At 41.1% G+C, this 22,885-nt stretch overlaps 2 protein-coding genes across 4 annotated transcripts in view; one reads left to right on the top strand and one right to left on the bottom strand.

Moving 5' to 3' along the window:
* TRIO (trio Rho guanine nucleotide exchange factor) overlaps positions 1–12,812 on the top strand; it is a 229,164-nt gene extending 216,352 nt beyond the window's left edge. For all 3 annotated transcript variants that reach the window (XM_031589221.2, XM_090137087.1, XM_090137088.1), the window contains 9 exons: positions 3,681–3,928; positions 4,723–4,861; positions 5,219–5,246; positions 6,146–6,308; positions 7,627–7,748; positions 7,895–7,973; positions 8,609–8,809; positions 9,505–9,643; positions 10,357–12,812. In XM_031589221.2, the coding sequence (XP_031445081.2) occupies positions 3,681–3,928; positions 4,723–4,861; positions 5,219–5,246; positions 6,146–6,308; positions 7,627–7,748; positions 7,895–7,973; positions 8,609–8,809; positions 9,505–9,643; positions 10,357–10,899 (1,662 nt within the window). In that variant the 3' untranslated portion in view covers positions 10,900–12,812. The remainder of the gene's footprint in view (positions 1–3,680; positions 3,929–4,722; positions 4,862–5,218; positions 5,247–6,145; positions 6,309–7,626; positions 7,749–7,894; positions 7,974–8,608; positions 8,810–9,504; positions 9,644–10,356) is intronic.
* A 93-nt stretch (positions 12,813–12,905) lies between these two features.
* On the bottom strand, positions 12,906–16,377 carry LOC116226361 (uncharacterized). The gene is made up of 2 exons (XM_031589223.2): positions 16,158–16,377; positions 12,906–15,982 (listed from the first exon to the last, which is right to left on the bottom strand). The coding sequence occupies exon 2, from the start codon at positions 15,898–15,900 to the stop codon at positions 14,890–14,892; it is 1,011 nt and encodes a 336-aa protein (XP_031445083.1). The 5' UTR covers positions 15,901–15,982; positions 16,158–16,377; the 3' UTR covers positions 12,906–14,889.
* Positions 16,378–22,885: the final 6,508 nt, after the last annotated feature.

Genomic DNA, 22,885 nt, shown 5'->3' with positions numbered 1-22,885 from the left:
CAGCATTTACATCTGACTTTTGAGATTTTGGCAGATTGTCTTGGGGCTTTTTTCCCTGTCACGCACAAATCCACCACCAGCCGTCCATTGAGTTTTAACTTCGTTGAGAAGTCTACCAAACAGTCCCTGGGCTGCTTGATTTTATTTTGTGTTTATTCCCCCCCCACACTCCTCCTTTCAGCGTTAGTTGATATACAGTATTCTCTTTTTAAATCTTTTGTCCAGTCAAGGAAGATTCCTACGGTCCACTCAAAACAGGCAAACAAAGCCTAGCTAAAGTAATCAACTGTTCTTCTGCTACAATCAAAACAAATAGCGGCTCCACTTTTCTGCTTTGTAAGAAGAACTGTTTTAGTGCATCTGGACATTCAACCTTTTAGTATGTACTTGGTGTGTTTGTGCAGAAAGCTGGGGGGTATCAACAGAATCCGCAGACTTCATAGTAATGTCTACCAGGAAATGAGACTCAGCAATCACAGGGCATGTACAAATATAAGCAAAAGTGTCCAGGCACTTGCCGTGGACATGGTAGGGCAGGCTATGGTGCCTTTTGTTAAAAGTCACGTTTGATTCTTTTCTCACTAAGTATTGTGTTCAATGTTTGTTTTTCCACTCTCACAAATTGTATGCAGTAGCAATTTCGCAAATCGCCTAACTTGGCATTCTTTTTTTTAAATGCATGCGTTTCTTTAGAGAACTGTTTTAACACAGAGAGCTTTCTTCTTAGTTCTTACACTTACCTTTATAATAGCTTCAGAAGAAAAAATTATGCTTTGCATGTATCATATTTTGATCCTGATATTTCATCTTTTCATTTGATATAGCTCAGTCTTGTGTTTATCTTCAGTCTAGCAAAGTATGATGGTAATATATTAGCTGTGGTATCAACATGTTTCACAGTTATTGCAACTTGCATAGCCTTGATGTCATTACATTTTTAAAAAGAGAAAAAAGATGGCATTAAGTTTTTTAGAACATATGAATTTTGATACTATTCCCAAAAATGCCTTTGTTTTTTGTCACTGCGAAACAATGTCTGAATGCATGCCTTCTGCTTCACTACTCCATTTCTTTTAGCTGGGTCATAATTATTCATTTATAACTCCACTTGTAGACCATATTTTAGCAGGATTTCACATTGTATTCAGCAGGCTAGAGAAGATGGGTCATGAAGGTTTATTTTGATATACTTATTTGAGTGTGTATATTTACATGCGCGTATGGTTAAGGTTACTTCATAGGGTTACTTAGATACAGAAAGGTTACCCATTAGAAGGAAAAACAGTTATGTTGTAATCGCTAATCTTTTCAGAAATATGGAAGCAATTTTTTATAGTGTGATTGCCTAACTTCAGTAATTCAGTAATTGAGGTCAGTGAGGGCCACAACTTGCAGTAGAAAAATATTTTCTGTGCAAGAATAATTGCTTCTTTGCAAGGCAAAGGAAAAGCCACCTTTCTGTGATGAGAATAAATTCTGATATAAACACATGAACAAGTTAGGAAGTTTGTCACTCTGTAGTTATCAGATATTTATTTAACAGATTTATCTGTCCTTCCTGAAAATAAGAAACTTTCAGACTTTAAAATAGCCCTTCAAGACATAACTATTAAAAAGAGATGTCACATTGCATGAAGGCCAATCCTGCACTTAAATAAGTCTGCATGCTAAAAAATTGTATTTTCAGGAGTAGAGTACAGGACAAAATTTGGACTTGGGCTTGGTAATTCAGTATTCCCTTCCACTCCCTTCTAAGTCTAACAGAAGGAATTAATAAAAGTAACTTTCTCTGAATGGAGTTGTTTTTAATTTAGCTAGGAGAATTTATGAATATTAATTTAAGCAGCAACTAAAAATAGCACTTCTGGGTTTTTTATGTTCTGCTGCTCTTCATTTGCCAGAAGTGTGGAAGGGTCTTTTGTATTACAGAGGCCATGTTGACAGTTCTCTAAAACAGGCAGACTGGTTTCTTCCCTCTGGAAGTGTAGCATCTGGAATTAAATATGAATATCCTCTAGTAGAAGTACAATTCAGGATGAGACTTAGCTCTCAGGTAGCATTTGTTTCATAATCCTAGCAGGGGAAATGATACAGAAACTGCAAACCCAAACGTGAATGTGCTGAACATGCTAGGAATGAGTAATAAGAATTTTATTCCAAACTTCTTGGTTTCTCAGTACGTTATTCAGCCAACTTCTAAAGAATCACAGGTGCCAAGAGATGGAGTTACTTGTTCAAGGCCATTAACAGATAGGATGAGAATGAGGCTTAAGGGGCTCCCAGTGCACCGTGCTGTCAGCTGACCCTCAGTGGTTCTCCTTAGCACAAGGAGACAAATACTTGACAGTTCAGAGAAAAAAAGGTGACACTGTTTTAATCCTGAGTACCAAGCTTTCCACTCACTGCCTGCATGTATGTGGTGCTAACGCATGGTTATGCAATATAAACCACAGTAGCATTCAGCTACAGCTGGGTCCGACTTTCTTTCTTCAACTCAGCTACCACTAGGCAATATTGAGCCCTCACTGATAGAAACTAAGACAGTCTGAAGTAAGAACGCAGAGACAAAGGACAGGTGCACGCACTTCACACCCTGTGCCATATCATTAATGGGCCATCCACTTCATTTATAATGTGTTTCAAGAAATAATTTTCTTTCAGGGAATAGCTTGCATAGTGTGATAATAGATTTTACACTCCTGTTTGTCAGACCTCATGTAAGAAATGCATATATATGGGCATAAAGAGATTTACTTTAAAACATACTAATTTCCAGTGGATTCCATGGCCAGGAGAAGGCTTTTTCATTTAAAAAATAGTGTGTCTTTAATGTGCACATTGTCAGCAATAAGTAGCTTCTTTCAAGAGATCTGTGAGGAAACAGACAGCATTAATGAACACCAGTCGAAAGTGTGTGAGAAGCAGCTAACACACAGCTATCAAAATAATCATTCAAAAGTGAGATTTCCAGCTTTATTCTTAGAGATCGATGAGCCTATTTTTCTCCAAGAGATAAATAGCTTAGTATTTCAGTAATTTACCTCCTTCTGTGCACTTAAAAGGAATGAATGTGATCATAAAGTTTGAAACTAGGGAGTAGCCTTGAATTTTTAAGACAGACACTGTTGAAAAGCATGTTTTGTTCTTTGGGACTTTGTCATGTTTTGCGTGCAGAAGGCTGGTGTCTGACGTCTGACAAATGGCACTAGGAAAGATTATATGTATTCCTCATTATTGGAGTTTCCAGTGTTTATGAGATGAAGTCTTGATCTGTTCTGATTTTAAAAGTGCATCTACAAGACCTGGTGGGAAATTTTTATACATGTTGTACCGTAGCTTTGCTACCTGATTAGCTTCAGTGTCAGAGCTTAAAAGAAAGACTAGTTGAAATCTTTTGTTAAAATGAAGTAATCTTGAATAAAAGGAAAAGGAATAAGTTTCTGCAGCAGTTCTAATAAGGATATTTAAAGACCAAACTATTTTGCACAAAATAAATATATGCAAGCATCTCTAAAAGAGAAAAACCTTAGCTCTTCTGTTTAACTGCATCTTAAACTATGTGAATTATGTAGGTCATGGTTGAAAAGTAGCAGGCCTAGAATAGACTGCCTTCCTCATGAACTTTAAACTTTTTTTTTTTTTTTTTTTTTTTTTGCCTCCTTTTTGGTTGACACTTGCAGAGTGAAAGTAGCAGCAGTAGCAATATCTCCACCATGCTGGTGACACACGATTACACGGCAGTGAAGGAGGATGAGATAAATGTCTACCAAGGAGAGGTTGTGCAGATTCTAGCCAGCAACCAACAGAACATGTTTTTGGTGTTCAGAGCCGCCACTGATCAGTGCCCCGCAGCTGAGGGCTGGATTCCCGGCTATGTCTTGGGGCATACCAGTGCAGTCATCATGGACAACCCAGATGGAACCATCAAGTGAGTGCCTGTGTTTGTTTAGAAGAGGGTGAGGAAGAAAAACTTCAATTCAGTGAAGGCTTTAAACCTTTCAAGCTAAAGTTTGATGTGATCTTTGAGAAATCAGTATCAAGTAGTTTGAGCAGGTCTCTTTGCAAGCATCTTAAAATAAAATAATAAAAGCAAGGTGGTAAGAAAGAAGCATGTATTTTTTAAAAGCTGTAGCAGTACAGTCTTTTGGGAAAACATTAAATAATGCCTTATTTAAGAGAAACAGTAGTTACTGGCTTATTCAATAGGATGAGTTGCTGGGCTAGGTGTCTTTGTTTAGCAAACTGTCATTATGTTTGTGCCAAATGAGGTACAATTTCAGCAATCACCAATCTCAGCTTTGATTTGCAAGTCTATCTACCATCATTGATTGTGCTAAGATCTCCCTCAGCTCTCAAATAGGAGAATTAATATCCTCATTCTTAACAGGTTTATATAAAGCCCTTATAGGTTGTATTTGAGATAGATTTTATGCTGGTAGTTCAGTTTGATTGACAATTTGTATTTTCATACTGAATGTTTACAGCAATTGCAGCAAAGATTTCACAGAATAACTACAGACCAATCTTAGAAGCTTACAGTTTTAAACAAAATCAATATTTCTTATGGAATACTTAATGTGTTTCATTTTAGTGTGCTTCAGTACAATGAAATAATGCTCAGACCTACTTTTCCAATGCCATTTCAATCTAAAGATTATAACACATTGTTGAGAGTTAAAAAAAATTAATAATATTTTTCAAATCATACTGTTCTACATTCAGGAAGTCAACGTCTTGGCACACAGCACTCCGTTTAAGGAAGAAATCTGAGAAAAAAGATAAAGACGGCAAAAGGGAAGGCAAGCTAGAAAATGGTTACCGCAAATCCCGAGAAGGACTTGCCAACAAGGTTTCTGTAAAGGTAAATGTTATAAAGATGTAGTAGTTTTCAAGAGGATTCATGTTAGAATTACTTTAAAACTTGCTTTTATTTCTAGCTTCTGTTAGAACTTCACATGAAGAAGTTAGAAGCAACAATGGTTTTAATGGATGGTCTTTATAAATATTACCACAAGATTATAAGGTATCTGAATCTACAGGTGTGACACTGCATATGGATACTGCAGAAAAAGTAGAGTGGTACAGGAACTCTGGCATTCTTCTGTTTATTGGACATTTGTGGGTACAGATAACCATTGCCCATCGCTGTGCTTTATTTTCTACAATTTTTTTATTACACATTTGCAAGGACATTAATTGTTTAATTTCTCCTTTCCAGCTTCTCAACCCCAATTACATTTATGATGGTAAGTTGTTTTAATCTTTAAAAGTCACAGTAAATGTAATGTGATTAAAACATCGTTTACTTTAAATTTACTTGACATGGATTACATCAGAGACTGAGTATTTTCAGTGAAAATGTATGCAAGCTCATTTTGGAGGTGATTAATGAAATGTCATCTTATTCTTTATATGTTCATATATCCAAAACAACATAAAATACAAGAATCATATGACATTGTTCAGCAAGATTTACACTCGCTAATGCATCTGTTCAGAAAGATTTACATTCTTTACTGCATCTGCACTGAGACATATGGAAGTTGAGCACTGATGAATTTGCAAAATAAGGAGGTCAGGAGCTGGAGACCTATCACTTCATTTTGTGCTTTGTTCCCTAGCAAACACTCAGTCTCTCCAGGTCAGAGACCAATCAGGAAAAAGACAGTGACACTGGAATAAGAGTCAGCTTCTTGAGTTTAACCTGTAAGCAAAAGGGGAAAACAGTGTAGTACCTCAGTAAATGAGATGTTTTGTCTTCCCTTCTGCAAACACAGCTGGCTATACAGATTGCCTAGCTGAGCACATCCTTACATATTTTCACTGCTGGCTTTACTTAGTTTACTTGACCCAGAGTGTTTGGGTCATCACTGTAGATTTCAGGGTTATCTGGCATTATGGTAGCATCATGTTTAAGTTCTTGGAGAGGAAAAATTATTAATTTTACAGGAACCTTGCAAGGTCAGACAGACCTTGACCCCAGCAAGTGGTGTAGCCATAGACATGGTCCAAGGGTAGAGGGATAGATAAACTGGAAATTTTAAGTACTATGTGAGATTGTCTAATAGAAAAGAGGTGAAAGGAGTAGAAGTGCAAATTCATGAATTTTAATTGACTTAATGCTATTAATATTCTTTTTTTCCAGTTCCCCCAGAGTTTATAATACCATTGAGTGAGGTAACATGTGAGACAGGAGAGACCATCGTGCTTAGGTGTAAAGTCTGTGGTCGTCCCAAGGCTTCAGTTACTTGGAAAGGTCCTGATCATAACACACTGAGCAATGACGGTCATCACAGCATTTCGTACAGGTACAGTAATTTGTGTAGTACATTTCCTTGTCTTAAGAGGCAAAATCATTGTCAGTGACCTCAGTGGCTTATTTGTTTTGACAAGTTGGTTGGTTCCCCAGGGCCCCATCCAACCTGGTCTTGAACTCCTTCAGGGACAGAGCATCCAGAACCTTTCTGGGCAGCCTGTTCCAGCACTTCACCACTCCCCCTGTAAAGAACTTCCCCCTGACATCCAACCTAAACCTTCCCTCCTTGAGCTTAAAACCATTCCCCCTTGTCCTATCACTGCCCTTGTAAAAAGTTGATTCCCCTCTTGTTTTTATAATCCCCACTTAAATACTGGCAAGGCTGCAATGAGGTCTCCTTGCAGCCTTCTCTTCTCTTCTCCAGGCTGAGCAAGCCCATCTCCCTCAGCATGTCTTCATAGGAGAGTTGCTCCAAAGATGATCAGCCCTCTGATCATCTCTGTGGCTCTCCTCTGTATGCTCTCCAGCAGCTCCATATCTTTCCCGTATTGGGGGCCCCAGACCTGGATGCAGTACTCCAGATAGGGCCTCACAAAAGCAGGGTAGGGAGAAACAATCGCCTCACTGTCCCAGCACACTGATGGCTCATGTTCAGATTTTCATCCAACAGGAATCCCAGGTCCTTCTCTGCAGGGCTACTCTGAAGGAATTCTTCTCCCAGTCTGTATGCATATCTGGGATTACGCCAGCCCAAGTGCAAAACCTTGCATTTTGCTATGTTGAACTTCATTGGATTCACATGGGCCCACCTTTTGAGTTTGTCAAGGTCTCTCTAGATGGCATCCCTTCTTTCAAATACGTCAACCACATCACTCAGCTTGGTTTCAAGCAAACTTGCTGAGGGTGCTCTCAAGCCCGTCACTGATGATATTGAAGGTCCCAAGACAAATCCGTTGGTCAGACTCCTAGGCCAGCTTCTATATGCTAGAAGTCAGAGGTGGAAACAGAGAGTAATGATGGATAGTTGCCTCAGTATGGCTTCTAATAATTTGCAAGAAATAAAGGGAGCAGGAAGAAACAGGAAGAATTTTATTTTTCAAACACAAAGGAGCCTGGGACATCCTGAGACAGAGTGTCAGTGAGGATATTCTTTAAGGGTTTGAAGGACATTCCAATATATTTCGTACACACAAATTTCTCAGATTCTGGTAGACGTTTCTGAAATAGCAGTGACAGAATTAACATTTGTCAAGAGAGAGCATAGAGCCTGAACAATAAGAAGTATTAACGTGATCACTCTTTCTCTAATTTCCATAGTTCAAGGTCTGTAAATTGAATATAAAGTTTATGGATGCCATTGTATTTCCCAGTGACTTAGGAGAGGCTTCACTGAAAATCATTGGCGTCACTGCAGAAGACGATGGTATCTATACATGTATAGCTGCAAACGATATGGGTTCGGTTTCATCTTCTGCCAGTCTACGAGTTTTAGGTAGGCCCATCTCTGCTTTCTTTTCAAATCTGGTTATACTTAAACACCTGTTACTCAATTCAGTAACAACAAAAAATTTAGTTCTGAGGAAAATCTGACTATAGTAAGTGTCTGTATTACCCTTTCTCTCTTTAAATTCTCTGTAGGTCCTGGAAGTGATGGAATCATGGTAATCTGGAAAGACAACTTTGATTCCCTTTACAGTGAAGTGGCTGAGCTTGGCAGGTGTGTTCTGTATGCTGACATTCAAAGATGTCAAAATATTAACTTCATTTAAAAAATGAAATTTTTTTGGTAAAATATGTACCATATGAGCCTAAAAGTCAAGAATTATGTTGGATTATATAGAAATGGGGAGGTCAGAATATTACCAGCACTAGGTGGCACTGCATAAACAGAATATACTTAAACTGATGTGGTATCATAGATTAAAAGGATGAGTGTTCTTCAGGTGTTTTGGAAGGCTACAGAGTCTTCCACAGTGAAGTACTCCAAAACTTTTTACTTGGAGAATGAAATTCAAAGCCAGATAAGGTCTGAACACAAGCAAAATATGAAGCAGCTCATGAAGAATATATATTTTTCTGCCTTAATGTATGGACCTGTGAAAGTTTGATAGCACTCTGGTGTGAGTCTCAGCAAATGCAATAAAACAGATCTGTATCTAGAGCTACTTATTTCTATAGACACATTTTGTAGAAGATGCATGCATTTTAAACTCTTTTTATAGCTAGAAACTATACTACAGGGATATCTTACTAGGTATTAAACTGCTATTTCAAAATCTCTCTCAAGATATAAGTACATTTTTCTTTATGGCAACTTTTGGTTAATTCTTTCTTTTCAACATTGTATTCCAGGGGCAGATTTTCTGTCGTTAAGAAATGTGACCAGAAGGGAACCAAGCGAGCAGTAGCCACTAAGTTTGTGAATAAGAAGTTGATGAAGCGAGACCAGGTTACCCATGAACTTGGAGTCATGCAGAATCTCCAGCATCCCCAGCTCATTGGCCTTATTGATACCTTTGAGACCGCCACCAACTACATACTAGTATTAGAAATGTGTGTAAAATGCAATCTATACACCTGACTTTCCATGGCATTTACTGTGCCTTATGAATGAGAAACTTGAAGATTTCTGGGAGGTTTGACAACATCTAAGCAAAATAATCTAATTCTCTAATGCTGTTACTAAAATGCCAGGTTAAACTTGGAAGGAAATAGTTGCTAAACTGATATGTAGGTGACTGTCTTAGTCGGGAGTTCCAGGCATGATTTTATATCAAACAGTTACAGAAGTGAATTAGGAATGCTGTGATCTGGTTGCTTGGTAACAGCTCTTCTCTTCCCATCTTATGCCGTGTCTTCTAAATTTTGAAGGTTGTAGTAATGCCCTAGTCTGTGGTAGTACACATCTGATCTTTCTGTCTGGCTAACATACTGTCTTTTCTTCTTTGCTTTCACCTTCTGCTCCCATTCCAAAATTATTTCTACTTATTTTAGGTGCAAGTCAGCTGAAAATGATGTAGAACCACTTGTAGGCAGAAAAATAGTTGATCAAGCAACACTAGCCAAACAGTGGAAATACTGATGATTACTTCATGCAGTTATAGTTGTTAAGAAACACTTGGCTTGATTTTTTAATTTTTTTTTTTTATATACCTTTCAACACATTGTTCGGTGGGGTTTTATCAATTCTTGTATTCAGTTTTATTATTTATTTATTATTAAAATTTAACCCTTGTAATTCCAAATAGGGCTGACCAAGGTCGCCTTCTAGACTACGTTGTGCGATGGGGAAACCTCACTGAAGGGAAGATCAGACTCTACCTGGGAGAGATTCTGGAAGCTGTGCAGTATCTTCACAACTGCAGAATAGCACATTTGGACCTAAAGGTGAGAAGTCAGTGGAATTGCCAACAGTGTGTGCCATTCCATGCATGAAAATCTCCTTACAGAAAACTGGCAGCTGAGAGTACAGAACTGTGAATCCCTTTGAGACTTTATGAAGGGGTATATGGTGGGAGATCCATCCCTAAGTGCTTCAGTTCACATCAGAACAGAAGGTTTGAATTCCCTCTGCATTGCCCTTGAAGCTTTGTGGTCATATGTGGTCCTTTGTGCTGGAAATAATTGCTGCCAGTGTTTGGGTTTGGGGTGGTTGTTCTTTTCCCTGAGAAACTTGCAGCAGAAGTGCAAATCCAAGGCTTTTGGTTCTCTCTGTCATAAAGCAAATAGAGTAGTTGTTTTATTCACTCTCCATTTATAATTGCTTTTCATTAAGATTAAATTCCCAAACACAGGTTTCTGTGAAATTTTGCAAAGCTGTTATTGTGAGCATATGCAGTCTTATGTGCCAGAGCTATACTTCTTGCAAAAATTATACTGCCAGCAGCTAAAACACATTAATTGCACACTATGGTTGGCATGGAAGTGCTTGCCAGTTGGAGCTTGCTCAGGAGCCTTCAGCAGTAATGATCATCTGTAGCTGTTTATTACGTTCCTGTGCAGGCAGCACAGGTTGGGAAACTGTAATTTTTGGAGCACTAGATGTGTGCTAGAACAACTTGAAAAAATACATTTTTTTCTTTTGCCTTTATGTTTTCTAGCCTGAAAATATTTTGGTGGACCAGAGTTCCTCTAAGCCAACAATAAAACTGGCTGACTTTGGAGATGCAGTCCAGCTCAATACCACATATTATATCCACCAGTTACTTGGAAACCCAGAGTTTGCAGCTCCTGAAATTATTCTCGGAAATCCTGTTTCCCTCACTTCAGATGTTTGGAGCATTGGAGTGCTCACATATGTCCTTCTTAGTGGCGTCTCTCCTTTCCTGGATGAAAGCGTAGAGGAAACTTGCCTGAATATTTGCCGCTTAGACTTTAGTTTCCCAGATGACTACTTCAAAGGAGTTAGCCAGAAGGCCAAAGATTTTGTATGTTTCCTGCTTCAGGATGACCCAGCTAAGCGTCCCTCAGCTGCACTGACCCTCCAGGAGCAATGGCTGCAGCTGGGGAATAGCAAAGGCGCTGACAGCATTGACATATCCAGACTGACTTCGTTCATTGAGCGGCGAAAACACCAGAATGATGTTCGACCTATCCGTAGCATTAAAAACTTCTTACAGAGCAGGCTCTTGCCAAGAGTTTGATCTTGCTTGAAGTTCTCTCTCATTCTCTTTCACCTGCCAATCAGACTGGAGATAGACTCCTCCTGCCAATCAATCAGACTGGAGATAAGACTCCTCCTGCCAATCAGCTGTTGACTTGAATTTTGAGGAAAGCAAACCCCGAGCCAACCAGCTGCTAGCGAATGTTCGTGTGCAAGTGCATTCCATGGGGACCACGCGAGGTCACGCGTGGGCCTGGCAATGCAGACTTCACTGGGGTGGAGGACGATAGCACTGTACTCTGCAAAAAGCAGTCGCGAGTGATACAGTAACAGTATTTTATTCAGGTTTCTGCAAAAAAAAAAAATAGTTTTTTTAATAAACAAGAGTTGAATTTTGCAAGTGAACTTAACTACCGTTTTCAAGATTTATTCAAGGAAGAAATGCCTATGTTCAAAGCACTGGTGTTAAAAATGAAATCATGCCTGGAGAAGACTCGCCAAAATGGCTGCCCATTGATAAGGCTTCCATTTCTAACATCTGGTTTTCACTTGGTCCTAGAGCTTTCCAGTTGCCTCGCCTGTATGTATCTCACGTAGCAGTGCACTGAGATCAGACTCTGCTTTTAAGTGCATCCAACCTCAAAGTTTTTGCATACAAATAGAATGAATCGTTTTGCTCTGATAAAATGTAGGCCTTACTTGTATATAGACTGTTACCTGCCTTCAGTCTGTAATTTTTTTCCCTCCTTATCCTTTTTCCCCTCCCTCCTAAATGGTGGTATACCACTGTGCGGGTCTTCAGTTTGGGTCGGTAACGCTGGCCCATTAGAAACGGACGTCCGGTTGGTGCCCAGCTTGCCGACCCGATTGTCAAGCAGTATACAGCAGGATGAAATACTGTAAATGCACTCATTTGGGATTTTTGTTTTATTTCATATCATGTGCAATGTCGTGGCTTTAACATTTTATGCAACTATTTATGAGGACCTCTGTTGTAACTGTAATAAATATATAGAAAAAGCACATACTTAGTACGGCGAGCTTTATGGTTTTGTTTGTGTGTCTGGGGGTTCTGGGTGGGCAGGGGAGGGTGTGTTGTACCACACCATCTTTATTAGTTTAAGATGAGGGTTAGCATAGAATTTAGTCAAAGCTAGTCAGTTTTAAGGGTTGTTTAAAAGAGAGAGAGAGAGAGAAAGAGAGAGAGAGATTCGTATCCCAAATCTCAAACTGGTTAAGAAATAAGGTGACACTTTTTAAAATTTATTATTATATTCAAAATGCCAAAGTATGACTTTCCCAAAATCAATCTCAATGCTTACTACTTTTTAGAATTTTCAGAACTGTGCTTACTTCTTTCTGTGAAATGAACAAATGAATTTTGTGCTCTTTGGTGAAGAATACATTCAAAAAGTAGTGGTCAGATGATGAGAATCTGGCACGTAATGTAATTGTCTTATTAACTGTTTTTAAGGTTGAAGTAATATTGACGTAAACTATTTAAAAAGGCAGAGATGGTTTTCTGTGCATCACTGAGTTCATATGGGTGTGTTGTCATCTATGTTTGTGTGAGATGCCACGTTTAAAGAAACCAAGCCGACATGCCACCATAGTTAGATGTATGGGTCTTAAGCCATAACCTAGCTTGGGTTAGTTTTGAGCTTTGCGGCTTCCACTGTATACTATTTATTCCTTTTTTTGTTTTTTGTAAAGTTGTACAGAAACTTTTTAAAAGAAATCAACTGACTTCAAAACTGGATGTGTATTCGTACCAACCTCATATCATAATGTTTGTGTATTATTTTCCTTTATTGTTTTAGTTAAATTTTTGCTTTATTTTGCATGTATATTTCTTTGTACAGTGACGTTACATGTTTACACAGTATGACGTGATGTAAATATTTTATTTTGCCATCAGTTATTTTGAAAAAAAAATTAAACATATTTGACATATTTGTCTGATCTCTTGCTTTAAGGACTTTCAAGTTAGGTTTGGTCATATTTTAATTCGGCTCTGTATTTAAGAAAAAAGAACCATTGTTTTACTGTCATAAAAGTCATTTTAATTTGCAATGATATATCTTTATTTCATGCTTTACAAAATAATATTTGTCTTTGCTCGAAGTGCTGAGTGCTTTGTAGTGTCCTGATTGTTTTTATATAAAACACGCGTAACTCTCTAACTGTGGGAATTCATTACAGTCTTTATTAGCTAGTAAATTTTGATCACCAGAGTTTTCTTCCAGATGTTGCCAGTTAAAGACTGAAGGATTATATTTTGATTTAATATTGAACTGGGGAGCAGATTTCCCACATCTTCATAATGAATCTAGAATGCCTCAGAGGAAAGATTGCTTTCAACCACAAAAACTTGAATTCTCTGTTCACATCCTATAAGGGATGAAGCCAAAGTGTTTTTCATTTTGTGTATTTAGCACTTTTCTGTTACTGAACAAGTTTTCAATTTGAAATGACACTGAAAGACAAGTAACAATGCAGATTGTTTTTTTTTCTTGTCACGGCATTATGTACATGACTTTCTTACATTATTTTTTCTGATGCAATCTGTCAGTGATGAAACTGTTCCTTTATGCCTCACAATTTACTTTCAAGACAGAAAATTAAGAGAGACATTTTATGTTGAGACAGAGAACATTCAGGAAAGATGTACTGCAGCAGGTGAGCCACTGGCAGCTTTTTCCACATTGGGAAAATAGATGACAACACATTCTATTCAAGAGTTTGTATCTTCAGTTCTCTAATTGCCTTCTTTCTTGACTGAAAATACACTAAACGGGAGAGGTTACCCAGATGGTATAAAGAGAAATAATGCACTTGTAGGTGTTTCTAGTAGCAGAGAGAGGTTCCAAGATTTTGGAACTTCTACTCATTTCTTAATGAGTTTGCACTGTTTCTGACATCAATTTGTAATCCATTACTTAGGAAAGCTAACATCTTTTAACGAAGTGGGGGGTTGCACTAAAGCTTGCTTCAGCTTCCAGCTGAAGAAAGTCCGTGCTTCAAATTGGATTTTGCTCTGAAGAGACAATGTGTGTCTTTATATATTGCTGAACTGTTTAGTTTGGGATGGAAAATGCCACTTGGGCACAGTTCTCATTGATGGTCCTGCATGAAACAAAACAGCAATGAAGGATGATAGAAAAGAGTGGAAACCAAAAACTTTGGTGAGAGCAGCTGGTGTGTTTTCTGGTGCAAGAACATTGTAAAGCAAAGGGAACACCACTCAATGCAATACCTGCAAGGGGAAAAGTAGAAAGGTTCAAGAGAAGGATGTCTAATTTTTTTTTTATTTAATAATAACTTGTCAATCACTGATTGTCAGTAGTTTAGGAAGAAAAGAAGTCGCCAGGCTTTGAAGTCAGTCCATTTGTCAGTACTTTTCAAACAGGAATAGGGAGTGCAGGTTGTGCACATGTGAGGAGCACAGTTTATCTCAAAAGCCATTCTGCAAAAACAGTAAGCAGAAAAGCTGTCCAGACATTATTTCCAGTCAGGGAAGTAGCCAGCATTGCCTTACTAATGGACAGAGGCCTGTGACATATCCGCCTGTGTTCATGAGGGGTAGGGTTAGAGAGCCAGGTTTTCTTTCATGTGACTATAGATGTCACTTACTGTAAAGCTGTCGTCTTTCTCAAGTGGGATAATTGATGAGTTAATGAATAGGACAGTGGTTGAATGGCTGTTTCTTTCTCCAGATCCATAGGCATGTTCACGGCAAGACAGGACATAACATCCTCCAGAACAAAACAAATGCAAAGGCATTTGGCTTCCTGCTAAGATTTCAGTACCTGTGCAAACCTGATTGGTAGATGCTAGAAAATATAATGGGATATTCTTTGCATGTAATGTATGGCATGATATTGTCAGAGAGCATTAGAATCTTGCTGCTGAGGGGGTCAGTGGATCAGTTCTCATCTGAAACGGACTGATGAGTGAGAAATTAACACAACCAAGGGAAAAAAAAACAATAGCTGACCCAAGTTGAAGAACTAGAGTTCCCGAAGCCCTGCTAGCGGCGCCAGGGGCGCAGCCTTTTGCAGGGCTGTGGAGCACCCTGGGCACTGCCGGCCCTCCTCTTCTTGGGGCGCCGGGGCCTCACAGAGCAGCGCTTCCTGCTCTGGCCAGGAGCGAAGCAGCTGTGGCTGCCGCTCTGGGCACTGGGCCCTGCTGCCTCCTGCCCTGACTCTTCCTGGGGCTGCTCTTGCTCCCCAGAGCTGGGTGCAGCGGGGAGCTCGTCTGTGCTCCCATGAAGGAGCTCACTGGACGTGCCAGGGAGCTCCTCTACATCCGGACCCGCAGAGCTGCCGGAGGGCGTGGTGCTGGGTGTGAGGGTCCTCTGTGGGGAGGTGGCTGCGTGGCTGTCCTCCTCATCCTCGAGGCCGTGCAGCCTCCGGGCTTCCCGGCCACAGCGACTGATGATGGTCTGCACGAGCCAGTCAGTGAGCGGTGCAGCCATGGGTCCCAAGCTGGGCTCTGTGCACTGGAGCATGACGGCCCTGTCTGGCCCCAGCCAACACAGGCAGCACAGGAAGAGGCTCTCTGCTGACAGGACCTGCCACCAGTGGATCCCATGGATGGCAGAGAGCTTCTGGTGCAGGGAGGGCAGCACGGGGTTGAGGATGCTGCGTCGCTCCCTGAACAGTGCCGCCCACTCCTGTGGCAGGAGGCCGCCCAGCCTCGCCCTCACCTCTGACTCTGAGGCCGTCTGCTGGGATGGCTGTGGCAGAGGGGATGGAGCACGTGCCACAGTGCCGTTGGGGCGGGTGGCGGTGCTGGGCTGGAAGTCAGCAGGTACCGGCACTGCGGGCGGGGAGATGACGCACTCTACATAATGCTCACCTCCCCACACAGAGACCTTCATGGTCCTCATGGCCGTCCTGCAGAGCGGGCAGCTGTCTCTCAGCCTCGCCCACCGCTGGATGCAGCCCACACAAAACTGATGGCTGCATGGGATCACAGACGCGATGTCTCGTCGTGCATCGCGGCAGATGGGACACGTCCATGCCTCTGTTGTGGCCATGGTCGTCTTGCTGCTATGGGTGAGGAGAGTGGAGGATGACAGCGGCTCTCCTTCACCAGTGCTGCAGCGGTGGTGTTGTGCACTGCAAGAGGAAGGGAGGTCACAGTCACTCACTGTCTCTGAGTGTGCCAAACTCATGCCCCAGTCCCTCAGTAGGAAGCTCTTCTGCCCTGCAAAGGGGGCCGTCTCCTGCTCCCCACCCACACAGCACTGTGCTCCACATGGCCCCCCAAGGGATGTGTCCCTGCACCACTCACCTCCGCTGCCCCGGGTGTGTCTCCCTGGGCCCCAGCTGCCTGTGCAGGGCAGGGCCAGGGAAACATAAGAGGTGCTGTGGGGATGAACTCTGGGAGCTGCTGCAAGCAGCCGCAGGCACGGCCCAGCACAGCACAGCTAAAGCCTTGCTTGACCTCCAAGCCTCGCAAAGTCACTCAGCAGGATCCAGGAACAAGCCAGACTGAGCCAGGCTCTGCCAGAACCGTGGTATAAGCAGTGAGGGCCATCCAGTCACAATCCATCACCCAGTGATGTCATAGGCTGTTGTTTGGTCATCGCTTTGGGGTTGGAAAGGCCTCAAAGTACATCAAGTCCAAATGTTAACCTAGCGCTCCAAGCCTGCCGCTAAACCAGGCCTGTTCAATCCATGGCCCATGGGCCGCATGTGGCTCTGGGCAGTCAGTGATGTGGCTATATAAGATTGTAAACTTTTAACATTATTATGTCATTTTTAGCAATATTTTCCATGAGTTGATTATGCATCACTCAAGTATGGATTGCAGAGGTGACAATTCACATATTCACAAATATCCAACTAGATGTTTTTTTTCTTTTTTTGTTGCTCTTTTTTTATTTGTTAATAAATGAATATGTATAAAATTTCGTTATGTACATAGTATTATATGTTTTATATGCAGCCCAAGATAATTCCTCTTCACTCTGTGTGGCACAGGCAAGCCAAAAGGTTGGACACCCTTGATCCCTTGTTTCTCCAGCCACTGGAATTGAAAAACATGTGATTTTATTCTGGATAATTGTGGCACTGAAACGCATTGTCTTTGGTAGGAATTGCTGTTCTAAACGTTCTGCAAGAGGATGCAATAGCAGAGCTCTCTTTGTAATGTTCTGGCAGGCTCTGTTGGAGCTGGTCATCCAAAATGTCCACATACATTTCTTCAGGTTCTCTCCTCTGTGTGTAATTATCAACTTCCTACACCCCTCTGTAGCAGAGAAGGAAAATACGGTCTTTGTTAACTACTGAACACTTGAAGTGGTCTTTCCCAGCTGTTCTGGATATGGGGATGTACAAACTTGTTTTAAAACAAAAGAAGGGGTGCAAATAGTAATTCCTGTTTAAAGCCATTCCCTTCTGTTCTATCACAATTAGACTATGTAAAAAATCAGTCTCCCTCCTCCTTATCAGCTCCCTTCAAGTACTGGAATGCTGCAATGAGCATTTTCTTCTCCAAGTTGAACAAGTCCAAATCCCTCAGCCTGTCTTCATAGAAGAGGTGCTGCAGCCTTTTGATCATCTTTGTGGCCTCCTCTGGACACACCACAATAGCTCTGTTTCCTTTTTTGTGTAGAGAGCCCCAAGCCTGGATGCAGTACTCCAGATGGGATTTGTAAGGGCAGAGGAGAGAGGGACAATCACCTCCCTCTCCCTGCTGGCCACCATCTTTCAATGCAGCCCAGGATACTGTTGGCCCCTCAGGCAGCAAGCATGCACTGCTGACTCATGTCCAGTTTTTCATCCTCAAGAACACCCAAATCCATCTCTGCAGAGCTGCACTCAATGAGTTCTCCCAGTCTGTGCACATGTCTGGGACTGACCAGACCCAATTCCTGTTCTAGTCTCTGGGAAGGAAAATACAAAGTACAGCAAATAGCTGGAGTCCATTTGCTGTTCTCAGCCTTTAGCCCTAAGCAGCTTTTTTGAAATGTTTCAGTTAATTCAAAAACAAGACAAACAAGGGGAAAAAAAGCTTTCAAAAGCTACAGGTGTATGTACAGATGCAGGCTGTTCAGTTTGCCAAATCTACTGCCATCTGCAGCCTTAACTTTGGCATCCTAGGCCTCCTTCTAGTTCGACTGTACAAATGTCTCAGCTTCTGTTGAGTTGCTCATTTGCAGCTGATGTTGCCACTTAAAAGCAGTGGCTCATTTGTGGCTGAGCTCCATATTGGGCTCTGTAGCAGTTCTCCGTATTTGCTTGTTGAGCATAAAGTATTTTATTACTGGGTGGAGCTCTTTCTGAAGTCTATCTCCTAGAAATATATCCTATGAAAGAATGTATAAATATACTATATTTACCTTACCACGGTGCTGTTTTAGTCACGCTGTTTGAGTCATAACAGTACATTGTGTCAGAATAACACATGAAAGTCAGTGGAGTAGGGACTGCTCCTATGTTCACTTGGAAAAAACAAATGTAGCAGAGCACAAAGAATGCTTCACACTTATTTTTTCACTTGTAATACATAATTGACAGCAGAATTCCCTCACTAGCAGAATCTGGTGTTATGCATTTGGCAGTTCTGTCAGATCTAATTTAGAAGAGAGAGAAGGAGAAGGAAAAAAAAAAAGAAGAAAAAAAAGAAAATGAGGGAAAGGAGAAGAGGAGGAGAGGAGAGAGGAGAGGAGAGGAGAGGAGAGGAGAGGAGAGGAGAGGAGAGGAGAGGAGAGGAGAGGAGAGGAGAGGAGAGGAGAGGAGAGGAGAGGAGAGGAGAGGAGAGGAGAGGAGAGGAGAGGAGAGGAGAGGAGAGGAGAGGAGAGGAGAGGAGAGGAGAGGAGAGGAGAGGAGAGGAGAGGAGGTAGAATGAATCCAGCAACACTATGCCTGTATGACCTGTAGAGGAATGTTCCAGGACACCAGGACACTCCAGAATAGTTTACAATAGATAGATGAAGAAAGAGGCAATATATCCTGATGTTCTGAAGGTGAGGTATTTTAGAAAGAATAAGACACTTGTTAGCAGAAAAGAGCCTAGGAAGTAGGCTTTTAACATCTCAGAGCTGCACATTATTGCTAACAGCAATGGCTGTACATTCTGTTCCTCATTGGTTTCCTGCTGTCTCTGGTACAGCAGATTCCTTTCTTCAGAAAAATAGACGTTTAGACAGTCTCCCTTTCATTTCTCCTCCCAGAAAATTTGTCGTGCATTTATGCTCTCATTGCTAGAGCAAGTTTATTAACATATATAGATACCATTTTTAGTATCTGAAAACCATCAAATTGAAGTGCCACAGAAAGCCGCATTATTCAATGTAACATAAGTCCAGATTGCTCAGAGGATATGAATTAATCTGAAAATGATTTTGAGGAAATGAAGGAAGACTCCAAGACACAGTTCTTTACCAGAGCTTAGGAAGAAGACTTCTGCTTTGTTCTTCTATTGCTACTCAAAATCCACACCTTCCTTCTGTAAAATGGCTGCAAGCAGCTAAAAGGAAGCAGCAGCTCCCTGACTCTGTAACTTCTAGATGTGATTGCAGCACACTGTGCTGAGGATGGATCAATTCTTTGGTGCCTGTGCTGCACAAGCTGCTCTGTGTTCTCTCTGTGTGTCTGACATGCTGAAGCACACGATCGCCAGAAATATATACATCTCCAGAGCCAAATTCCTTTGAGATAGAATTCTGCAGTGGAAGATGTGTCCAGGGAAATGTGTCCAGGTGTATGTACTTGAGAAGAAGCCACACAGACACAGCCAGGAAATTTCATATTGCATTCTCAACACTGGCTGTTTTTTAAATAAAATTGATAGTGTTTACTTTCCAGAAAAGTAGAAATCCTGGTACTTGCAGTCCAAATACCAGAATGTCAAAAAGGGTGAGATCCATGAAAAATTATGGAAAAAGAAACCATTAAATCCTTTTAGTGATTTGTGAGAAAGATGCCACACATCCCTTGCAAGTAGGAGGATTCTGTTTTTATTTCCCCTGACTGCAAAAGGAGATGAGAGCTCTGCTCGTCAGCACAGCGGGTGCCGTATGCTCAGATGAAGGCCCACCGTCACCATGGTATTTTCAGTATTTCTCAGTGTTAATCTTCAAGCTTCACTTTACAGTTGGAGAAAGCTTTTTATTTCCTTTCCCCTGTTTTTAACAGGCAGTAAAAGGATTTGCTGAAGATGTGTATGATGTTGGCAAGCAGAACATCATCCGCTAAACTGCTCCATGTCCCACCATGGATGGCGACTCCATTAGGAGATGGGGAAAGAAAATGGCAAATAGAGCCAGGATGTTTATCTTTGCCACTCAAAATAAGCAAACTCTCCGCTGCGCAAAGAGACTTTCAGAAAGGAACATCTTTGGTTACTGTTTCTAGTAAAAGTCACTCCGGTCAAGAAGCTGCTTGCTGAAAGGAGGCGTGTACATGCTCAGGCCCTTCTCTCTCCCTGACTTTTCCATCAGCACTGTTGCTCCTTTGTGTACAGGCTGCTGCCTTCTCTCTGTGAGCTAGGTTTTTACAACTGTTTCATTTTCCTGTTGGTTGCTAGCTCTCCCTCTGAAAGAAGTTTATTCTTTTTCACTGATGGCATTTTATGTTTTGGGTTGGAGTGACTCCTTCCTCTGAAAAGAAAATGGACTCTTTTATTTCCCTTAATGATCCTTTTTTTTCTTTTCCTTTTTTTTTTTTTTTTTTTTTTCCCCATTTTAGTACAAAACAAATCATTATTGATGGCAGTTTCTAGCAGAGAAAGTGGCTCCAGAAAGTGGCTTGCTCTTTCTACTTCAGAAAGGAAATCCAGGTGCTCTGAGATTTGGTTCTGTACTCCTAGCAAATCACAACAGCCAGGTCTCAAAATACTTACTTTGATTTGCTACTAAGCACCTACCACAGTGAAACATAAATCTTTATTTGCAAAAGCAACCACTGACACTAGGAGAAAAAAAAAAAAAAATACAGCCCCAAACAGCTGTGCCTCGTATCTTCTGGCAGATAGGCGTGTGTTGCAGCCCAATGGAGAAACAGAATTCTGGGTCTTTGCAGGTTGACTTCCAAAGAGCAAGAGGCCATCCTATGGGTTCTCATTACAATAGGAAGCACCTTGTTTACAAACAGCTGTCCCAAAGCAAGGCCTGTCAGAGAGCTTGTAATGGGGATTCCTTTTCCCATAGACGTGGATTTCCTTTTCACCCAGGCCCAGGCAGCAGGAGGCAGCTCTGCACCAACAGCCTGCTTGATACTCCCAGAACACTGATCTGTCCAGAATGCAGCTTGTGTTGATGCTAGTCCCACTGCCAGTCTTCAGAAGGAAAAGGAAAATCTTCTGTCCACCAAGTCACATCTTGTGTACCCATACAGGACAGCCCCTCTCCTGCCCCCATCCTCTCCGGCCTGTGGATACGCAGAGCTCTCCTATTGTTTGCAAGAAGAGGAAGGAGCACACCGAGCTGTGGCAAACTCAGATGCAGGCCTCATTTTGTGTCTCACAGAACCACAAGGGAATGTCACGGGTAGGAGGGGCACGCTGATAACACCAGCCACAGAAGTGCGGGGGTGGACAAAGGAAATTTCCTCGTCAGCTTGTGAGCGTGATAAAGAGTACAAACATGCAGGCATGCAAACACTGGCTGCTGAGCAAAGCACAGCTACTCTCAGTTTGTGGGCTGCATCATCCAGGCCTTCGCTGCCTCCAGCATGGATGCCACCTTCCACTTTACCCTTGTCTTCCCCTTTTCCCCATGACCCTACATGTCTCGGAGTGGATAAAGTATAAAGAGTTGATAAATAGTTATCCAGATGGTTGGGAAATATAGAACGTGGAATAAAGAATGTGGAAACTAAAGAAAAGAGGATGAGTAGCACTGCTACCCATCCACAATTCTTTCTGTCAGGTCCAAGTCAACCTGACACATGAATTAGGAGGTACAACAGAGGAATTTAAGGAGATAAAAGTGAATTTAATGCAGCAAATGTATTTTGCTTTTGCCACATCATTTAAAATAAATAACTTTTTTTTTGCTTTGTTTATGAAACACATAAAACACACACACAAAACCAAAACCAAGAAACTAACAACAAACAACAATGCTGATGAAGTAAATAAAAAAAGGGCATCTGCAATTCTTCTCTTCCACCAGCTTTCTTTCCAAATCCCCCGTTAGAGATTGCTCTGTTTCTGTAGCCAGCCCATAGTGTTTCCCCTCTCAGAATTATCTTATTCTGCTGAACACAGCCAAAACCAAACAAACTTATATATGTACATATAAGCATCTCCATATATCTATAAATACTCTGCCTTTAGGTGTTCACTTTTTGGCCTTTGGATGCCCTTGTGTATGTGAGAATGAGCATGAGTGCATCCAAAGGCAACAAGAGGACAACACCAAAAGAGAGAAATTCTTTGTTCTTCCTCTCCTTCCTCCACAGCAAATGGTGAAAAAGAAGATTTTGCAGGCTTGCTGTCCAGAGGCCCAACGTTGGGCTGAAGACGAGAGCAGCTTTCACCTTCAGCTCCTGATGTGCCAATAAACAGATTAACATAATATAAATAAGGTTTATTTATCTACTCTATTGTTCCAGATTTCCATTAGTATTTTAAGCAAACGTTCTCGGTCCAATTATGATAATGGAGAAATATAATTTTAAAAATCAATTTAACAGAAGTAACGTAACAAAAAAATGTAGACAGGGAAATCACCATTCCCATGAAAGGGAAAATATGAGTCAGTAACCATATGCATTCCAGGAATATTTTTAATCCATCTGTAATATGGAGAAACAGTCAATAGTCAGGGCAAATAGTTGCCTCCATCTCTGAAGTAGGAACTTGTGGGTATCTTCAGAGCAGGAGACTGGATTCAATGAACTTGTAGGTTGTGGCACCACAATATATTTTCTTCTGGTGTAGTTAAGAAAGATTAGCAGTCAGACTGTTGAGAAACCACTGGCCTCAATTAACCTCAAGTGAGGAGGGAATAGGAAAGACTCTCAGAGGACTCCTGTTAAAAAAAAAAAAAAAAAAAAAAAAAAAAAAAA

Source organism: Phasianus colchicus, chromosome 3 (genome assembly GCF_987193195.1).
Source record: "Phasianus colchicus chromosome 3, bPhaCol1.hap1.1, whole genome shotgun sequence".
Classification (NCBI taxonomy): domain Eukaryota; kingdom Metazoa; phylum Chordata; class Aves; order Galliformes; family Phasianidae; genus Phasianus; species Phasianus colchicus.
Note: the sequence above shows the minus strand (reverse complement) of the source record. Positions and strands in the feature narration are given on the sequence as shown.